Here is an 8,973-nt window from a genome sequence, read left to right on the forward strand (position 1 = left end):
AGTGAAGGAGGAAATGCAACGGGGACAGCAAAACAAACAACAATGAACTTCAATGTTCCGGATCGATTAACTGGAATATCAGGCTTGGAAGAACTGCAACGTTTAAACCCGGCACGACGGTGGAATTTCATTGAGGTGACATAATTGTCTTACAAATATACAAGTGATCTTTATCTAAATTAACGCTGAAAGTCATGACTTACGCTTTTCTCAGAATTCAAGCCGTGAACTTGAAAGTAAGAACCGCTACACACGAGGAGGTAATGAGCGTGCTACAAGGATTCGAAGTACTGCTCTGTAGGTTTCATGAAAATGGCCTCACTTCATTAAAGATTTCACCCAAAGGCTAAAAAGTTAGAAATACCTGGTACATCATAGTAAACTAATCCACAGGAAAGTGCTACCCAGTAGTTTTCATTTGAATGGGCACATTTCAGAATTTCGTTTAAAGACTCAAAAGTTAGAACTACTTTGTACAGCACAGCATGCTAAATGGCACTACAGGGAAGCACTGACCCCAGGATTCATTTGAATCGTCACACTTTAGGGTTTCATCCACACACTCAAAAGATAAAACTTCCTTTTACATCATAACAAACAACTGTTACACCATAGGAAAGTACTGCTCAGTAGCTTTCATTTGAATGGTCACACTTTTGGATTTCACCAACAGACTCAAAAGTTAAAAACCACCTTGTACAGGATAATAAACATCACCACAGGAAAGTACTGCTCAGTAGCTTTTGCATAATTGATGGTCACACTTTAGGTTTTTACCCACAGACCCAAAAGTTACTCCTCGTACAGCGCCATCGGAAAAAATATAGCGATGTTTGTCGTGACGTCATCCATTGTCATTAATATGCCAGCCAGAGGCTAATTGGTTGTTGAAACAATGACTTCTTTTGTTCTGTGGTTTGCAAATTTGAATTTCAAAAGAAATGTGACGTCAATGTTTGTAAACAAGAAATATTGCTGTAGCTTTCATTGAAATGGCCTCACTTTTGAGTTTAGACTTACTAATAGGTGCTGGAACACGTATGTACCCTTTTGTAAATCGCTACATTGCGCTCTTCTCCTTTTTTCTGTTATCTAAAGGTTGATGTCACAGTTGAAGAATTACAGGAGATGAGGTAAAGAACTTGTTAAAGAAGAGAAAGCGAGATATATGAGTCTACCACAAGTTTTTCTGTTTACTGGTGCGTAGTCCCAGCTACCCGTTCTAACATTGTTAAATTAGACCTTCCAGCAGCTATAGAGTTGACTAAGGCCCGATTCACACACTACCGGACGGATTTTCTACCGGCTGAAAAGTCGTGCATTTAGTGGTTCCGTTCACGCGGAACCACGCTAAACGTTCAAAAATTTAGACGCCTCGCCGTTCAAAAATTTGAACGTCCAAATTGGGGACGAATTCTTAACCGGTACGGTCGGAAATTTAACCAGCGCGCTGTGAACACCTTGACCGCCAAAAACAAACAAACTCCACTGAAACGATGCCCACAACTTCGTGCATTAAAGAGCAAAAACAGTGATTCTGCACGCTCTTCACGTGTTCACGCCCTGCACCTGCGTCATTAAGGCAAACGGTATGAAATGGCCAAATTTGAGGTTTTGTGGACGACATGAACGCATACCAGGGATTTTTCACTTTCCTCTTTTATTGTCACGCCGCTTATGCCAATTGAATTCCAGGAGAGTCGTTTCACATTTTACAGGCGAAATAAGTTGCAATAATCCAAAATTCATTGCTCATGTGATAAATTATGGCTACGTTCACACGGTACCGGACGAATTTTCTACCGGTTGAAAATTTGACCGTACATTTTGTTCGCACGGAACCGTGCAATAAATTTGCTCTGTTCACACGGAACTGACGAACTGGATTAAAGTTTAACCTTTGTCAGTGGCTTTACAATCTGTTCATGCGCAGAGCACGACTTTACGAAATCCAAAATGGCGTCAAGAAAGAGAAAGCCTAAGGATAGTAGCTGAGTTACCACTTATCCATGCAACCACGCCTTTGCCGTGCAAAAATTTAGACGGTCAAGGTGTTCACAGCGCGCCCGTTAAATTTTCGACCGTACCGGCTAAAAATTGGACCTCGATTTTGGCGTTCAAATTTTTGAACGGCGAGGCGTCTAAATTTTCGTACGTTTAGCGTGGTTCCGTGTGAACGGAACCCCTAAATGGACGAATTTTCAACCGGAAGAAAATTCGTCCGGTACCGTGTGAACGTAGCCTATATCTTACGTTTGTTTTCGTCGGCGTCCTTGTTGAAGAAAAGTTAATTTAAAGGAGATAATTTCTCTCCTGAACCGGCTTCCATGGACGAGAAAAATCGTCTGGCGTTTGAGCAAAATCTATATCACATGGTTAACGGGGAAAGCTTTTGAGTAGACCTATGGCGCTTTTCTTTTGTCAGAACTGGCCCGCCAGAGCAGTCAGTTTGCAAAGAAAATGCAACAATTTGAAGTAACACTTGAATGATAATCCCTCGCGTTCTTGAATTTTGTATTTTCGTCAGAACACGCCATATTAGCCATTTGGTGTCCCCCCTGAACTCTGTACTGGATGACAGCATTGGCTGTGCATTGTGGTTTGCAGCCCGTGGGAGAGGGCATTTGCGCGCCTCCTCTTTGAAGGCGGGCATCGCGGTGGACGAGAAAACGCTTTGCACGAGCAAAGCAAAGGTATGAATTCAACCTTTAAATTGTCATCAAAATATTTGTTTCAACAGGTTCGAAAAACAAAAATTTCAATGTCGAGATTAGGGATAGAAATAGGAAGCTGCCCAATGCGGACAGAAATAAAAGTAATTCAACTAATAGGCAACTTCCAGTTTGAAATACAGATTGAAAGTTGGGCTCGGGGGCCGCTGTATTTGCAACCGTTCCTATGGTAGTCGTATTTGTGATTAACGTTTTATCACTGATGACTCCAATCTGGACCCCTATTTCTCATCGTCGAGCATACTCGGAAAAACCCGAATGCTCCGAATTGGACCCTACTCGGAAAAACCCGAATGCTCCGAATTGGACCCTAACCTTTGACCTTCCGCTGAGCTACAGGAAGATCGTGGGCGCTGTGTCATTAGGGAATTTAAACAAGGAGAACGGCAAGGTTAACGAATTGTTCACTTCAAAATATAACTTAGCGCTATTTTTTTCCCGATGATTCCACTTTGTTCGCATTGTACGTAACTGGATTGGTACAAACGGTTGAAAAGATACGGTTCATTGTGATATGCTTATTTTGTCGTCAACACCTGAAATATGGTGAATTCATGTTTTCGTTTTGTGGAGTACGGCAAAAAATTTCCGGAAATGCGTGCCGCACGTGCTGCACGAGTATTTTTTCCTTTTGTGAACCAATAATATTTTCCCTTTTTACGTTATCGTCGCCGTAGCAGTTGTTAAGCCTGGTTTCAGTCATTCTCGTCACCAGAGCCTCGGATCGACCCAAGGCTCTGGGAAACTATGTAGGAGAATATGCGCTGTAGGGTTCTTATAGCCAAAAATTGGCTTTTTGAACTTTTTTACGGCGCCTGCTCACTCCTCGTGCCAACATGAATGCACCAATTAGAGACGCTTTTTGTTTGTTCTTCACGAAAACCAATGAGAAGACACTTTGTGTCAGGATTCCCCAGAGCTCTTCTCTCCCTCAGTCAAGAGAAGAGCTCTGGGGTCGAGATTGGGTTTCAGTTCGCTAGCGACGCAAGCACATGCGCAAGCACGAGCGCAAGCACATGTGCAGGCACATGCGCAAGCACATGCGCAAGCACATGCGCAGGCACATGCGCAAGCACATGCGCAGGCACATGCGCAAGCACATGCGCAAGCATATGCGCAAGCACGTGCGCAAGCACATGCGCAAGCATAAGAGCGCCTATTTCACCATGAAAACGGGAGAGTATGAGAATATGATTTTGATGCTTATGTCGACGTTCGTTTTCACTTGCATAAGCATTTTATGCTTCTGCTTTTGCTTGCGTCGCTAGCGAAAACCATGCTTTCGGGAGCTTAAGCAACGACAACGGCGACGGCAACTAGAACGTCACAAATTTGCATATTTAGTGGGCAACGACAATAGCTTTGCACGCTCTGCACGCGCGTTTTTCACTTTTGTCCATTTCTCTGCCGTCGTCAGCAAACCAACAACGTGAAATAGCTAAATTTGAGGTTTTATGAAGAACGTCAGCACTGAAAGGATAAATTTTCATTTTCTCCCCTAAACTAAGCGTCGTTCCGACCAGTGTCATTTTTGAAGAAGTACCACACCCTTGTCATATTAAAAAGGTTGAAATAGTCACGAAGCGATTGAAATAACGCAAATTTATATTTTGAGATGACGTTCTCGTTGGCGTCGCCGTTGTCGTTGCTTAAGTTCCCGGTTGTTGCTTAAATTCCTTATTGAACTGGTGGCGTTCGTCCTGTGTGCTGCTGGAACTGAACCATGAAAAAAGGTGGAATTCCCGCAATTGTATCTGGAAAAGTGTGGTGAATGATACTGGGCCCGGCAAATGAATGAACTCTGAGGTGTAATCATCGATGGTGACAGTTGTTTCTTTTGGTTCTATGTAAACAGGTCCTATTAGTTGGCATGGGAGCTGATGAACAGCTTGGAGGATATTCCAGGCACAGAACACGCTTCATGTAAGTGAGGATCCTTGACCTTAAATCTTTGCGGTCCTACCACAGTCAACAACCACAAAATAACATCTTAAGTAGCTTAGTACCCCGCAAATAGCTAGAAAGCCAATGTCGGAGGGGCAAAGCGAAAAAAAAAGAACACACCTCACTAAAGGACAATAAGCTTAAAGTGCCCATCACGTCAACACAGTTTTTCTTCCACTTTTATTTGTTCTCCGAAATCGTCCCAAATACATTGCGTTGTTCTTAGAACCTTTGGATTGAAAATCCACTTTTTTGTTTGCTTTGGAAGATAAAGCGGAAAAAAGTGGTTATACTTTGATTCATTACCGAGCAATGAAGGGCAAAGGGTTCGATACCGGCTTTATTTGAAGTTTATTTGTTATTTTTGCCAAAAAGAACATACAACAACCGGAATGATTAAAGAAAAGGAAAACAAAAAGAAAGAAAAGGCAGGGAGGTCTAAAAGGAGCTGAAAAGCTTATAACTGGTCAGACCTCCTCAGTAACTGCATGACCTAGCATGGATCGATTCTAGCAAACGAACGACTGAGATAATTACTGAATTAAATCGTCGGAAACTGGAAGAGATGACGTAGTATAAAAGGCCAATAGGAAGACAGATTACACTTCAAATCTTGAACAAACATGAATTTCGTAAGAAACAATAAAAAACAGCTTTATCCGCTATTTTTACAAATCCCACAATACAGTTCATTGTGGGGGGTATTTGCATTAAACAATGAATATCCAGTTTACTGAAGCATGATACAGTCCCAAGAGTAAATAAGTTGTATTGTTTTTATGTAAAGAACCTCCCAAAACGTATTGCATTATGGGATTGGGAAAATAGAGAATACATTAATGTTTGACCAGCTCCCAACAGCAGTGTTTTCATAGCTCAGTTGGTTAGAGCGTCGCACCGGTATCGCGAGGTCACGGGTCCAAACCCCGTCGAAGGTCTGAATTTTTCAGGCTTCTTTACGCAATTGTTAAAATTCTGTCCATTACTGCGAGGATCATTGGTTTACTTGACTTCATATCCGCAGTTCAGTATATGATTCATTTCATTGTTACATTGATATTTCTTAACAATTATTGCAAATAAATCGCTCTCTAACGAGGTTGAATACTTAGGAGTTTAAAAGTCGGTTTGAGCTCCGAAAATGGAAACCTAAGATTTACATCTGTTTGTTTACCGTCTAGTAATGAAGGCTGGGAAGGTCTTATGGACGAGATGGAAATGGAAGTCAAGCGAATATCGAAGCGAAATCTTGGCCGGGACGATAGGTGTGCTTTAAATTTCATATTGAACTGTCATGTTGACTGAATAACAGACTTACTGGCCAGAAAACCTACTGGCTGACACGCTGACTCAAGGGGGACTGATTGGTCATTTGATTGACCGAGTTATGAATAACCTGATTGGCCGCTGACTGACTAACCGACCGACAGGCTTATCACTAACGCACCCGCTAAATGACAGACCGACTCACTCGGGCTTACGCTCGAAACGTAAGCTCACAAATTTGTCTTGCAGAGGTTAATTTACCTTTATAAATTCGTTTGATAAAACTAAATTTTCGTGTTTGACTCCCGATCGTTGCAGCACCACGGTTTCTTTGGAAAATAATCGCCGGTCTTCATTGAGGGACTCACTGATAGACGGACTAAGTCAATAGGCAGACTGACCTACTTAGACTTAGCCGACTGACCTTCCCGTTGACAGACTTCTCAATCGACGCACTTACTGGCTAACCATCCATCCGATTATATGACCGACTGACCAATATTAATCTAAGAAAAAAGACCAGGAGCATAATCCGTACGCGTCCAGACGAATTATGCGTCTCTCGTGTTTTTCGTCTAGTGCAAAGACCGGACGAACTTGGGAAAACATTTTTTTGCTTCTGTTAAATTCGTCTAGTATAAAGACTACGAAGACGCTCTAAACTGGATAGTTCGTCCAGACGCTTTATGCGTCTTGTGTCCGTCTTTATACTAAACGAATTTAACAGACTCAGAAAACATGTTTGCCAAGTTCGCCCCAGACGGATTATTCGTCTGTTATTTATAAAAACGGCCATTGGCTGGCTGACCACATTAACAACAGCAACTAACCTCTTTTGAAGTACTTTTATTTCTCTACTTTGACTCGTTTCAGGTGTATATCGGATCATGGCCGCGAGGCTCGTTACCCTTTTCTTGATGAGGAAGTTGTCTCCTTTTTAAATGCCTTGCCTGTCTGGATAAAGGTAATAATAGGCGCCTTGAACAAATAACACGCTTTTCCCGTGTTCTAAACAAACTTCCAGCCTGCATCCACTTAACAAATAGAGTCCATTTTGCCGTGCATCGTTTTCAATGAAAGATCATTGGTAAAAACAAAAAAAAATGGCACACAAGGTGATAGCTGAGAGTGTCACTGATGTTCTTACCACATTTAATTGAGGAACTACCACACCATTGTCATATTAGAAAGGTTGAAATAAATGTGGTAAGCCGGAACATCAGTGACACTCTCGGCTATCGCCTCGTGTGCCCCTTTTTCTTCTGTGATCTATTAGGAAGCTTAAGCAAACGACAACGGCGACGGCAATGAGAACGTCATCTCAAAATATAACTTTGCGTTATTTCAATCGCTTCGTGACTACTTCAACCTTTTTAATATGACAACGGTGTGGTAGTTCCTCAAAAATGACACTAGTCGGAACGGCACTCAATTTAGGAGAGAAAATGAAAATTTATCTTCATTTGCTGGCGTTCTTCATAAAACCTCAAATTTTGCTATTTCACGTTGTTGGTTTGCTAATGACGGCAAAGAAATGGACAAAAGTGAAAAACGCACGTGCAGAGCGTGCAAAGCTATTGTTTTTGCGCACTAAATATGCAAGTTTGTGACGTTCTAGTTGCCGTCGCCGTTGTCGTTGCTTAAGCTCCCGAAAGAGACGCACGGCAACATGGAATCTATTTGTTTTGTATAGTAAAGAATTAAAAGTTTTTTTGATAAAAGGATGACGTCAGTTATGCGTCTGCCCTCTTAAAGATCATAGATGAGAACCAATCAAAATGCGTGCACTATTGAGCTTATCATATAAAACCAGAAACCCATAAGGGTTGAAAAGTATAACGCGCGTTCACAGCTTTCGAATATTCAGTGCGAACTGATTGGTTGAATGTCTCAGTGCTAAGTACCATATTTGGAATCCGCTCGCTCTTGTTGTTCCAAATATGGTACTTAGCAAATTGAATATTCAGAAGCTTGTTTCCCAGCACAAAAAGGGCCGTTAAACGTTTCAACCCTTATGGGTTTCTGATAAAACTCAATAGACGTACATTAAGCGTAAACCAATTCTGAAGTTGCTGTCGGCGCTTGCACTGTACGTGGAACCAGAAGGCAAGATATGACGAAAAGGCAACGTTTTCTTAATTTTGCGTCTAACGCAAATTTCGTACTGACGTTTGCCTGGCCGTAAATAGGAAGCTAAATATTTTAATACTCTTAAATAATTTCAGACGGACCCAGGTCTTCCCAGGGGCACTGGAGAAAAGCTGCTTCTTCGTCAAGCGGCCAGATTGCTTGGTTTGACGTCATCGTCGGAGTTACCAAAGAGAGCAATTCAGTTTGGGTCTCGCATCGCGAAACTGGAAAGCAGTGGCGAGAAAGGGTCGGAGGCCTGTGCCAGACTGGAGTGTTAGTATCCTGTGATTAGTATCCTGTGATACAGCGATTGGAAGTGACGAAGATAAAAATCTCTTCGTGCTGCAAAACAAACTGTGGGATTTTCTTTATACAGAGTTGCCTTGCATAACTAAAAGACCTTCGAGGACCACTTCATGAGGTCTGCTATCAAATGGGAAAGTTTTAAATAAAAACATCTCAAATCTGGCTGCCTGTTTATCTGTCCACCCATTTGTTTATACACCTTTATCTGTACACCTATCATGTACACCTATCATGAGAATGGATATAGCTTGGTTACTCATGACATGCCACGGGCACTTAATGGGGTTAAATACGTATACCATGGCAACCGATTGGCTCCGGTCACAATTGACCCGCAGTTAGCGCTAAATCGGTTGAAATATCATGACAACCGATAAGCTTTGGTTACATCTGTAATTTAGCCTGTCTAGAACAACTACCAATTAATGTTAAGTTTCCATTCTTCTAACTCGGTGCATGTTCGTTGTTGATTTGTTGCTAAATCGAGTAGACATGCTCCGACTTTGTTCGAACCTGTTCAATTGTTTTCTTTACCTGTGCGGTTAATGTCATGATTGACCTAAAGGCTCGGGAAATTATTTGAATTTGGACAAAA

The 8,973-nt window shown here is 41.9% G+C and overlaps 1 protein-coding gene across 1 annotated transcript in view; it reads left to right on the forward strand.

Moving 5' to 3' along the window:
• Nucleotides 1–8,541, forward strand: part of LOC137973162 (asparagine synthetase domain-containing protein 1-like) — a 17,252-nt gene extending 8,711 nt beyond the window's left edge. The window contains exons 6-12 of the mRNA XM_068819921.1: nucleotides 1–135; nucleotides 1,099–1,133; nucleotides 2,528–2,693; nucleotides 4,588–4,655; nucleotides 5,858–5,941; nucleotides 6,816–6,906; nucleotides 8,168–8,541. The exon at nucleotides 1–135 is cut by the window's left edge and continues 103 nt beyond it. Coding sequence (XP_068676022.1) covers nucleotides 1–135; nucleotides 1,099–1,133; nucleotides 2,528–2,693; nucleotides 4,588–4,655; nucleotides 5,858–5,941; nucleotides 6,816–6,906; nucleotides 8,168–8,350 — 762 coding nt within the window. The 3' untranslated portion in view covers nucleotides 8,351–8,541. The remainder of the gene's footprint in view (nucleotides 136–1,098; nucleotides 1,134–2,527; nucleotides 2,694–4,587; nucleotides 4,656–5,857; nucleotides 5,942–6,815; nucleotides 6,907–8,167) is intronic.
• Nucleotides 8,542–8,973: the final 432 nt, after the last annotated feature.

This window comes from Montipora foliosa, chromosome 10 (genome assembly GCF_036669935.1).
Source record: "Montipora foliosa isolate CH-2021 chromosome 10, ASM3666993v2, whole genome shotgun sequence".
Classification (NCBI taxonomy): domain Eukaryota; kingdom Metazoa; phylum Cnidaria; class Anthozoa; order Scleractinia; family Acroporidae; genus Montipora; species Montipora foliosa.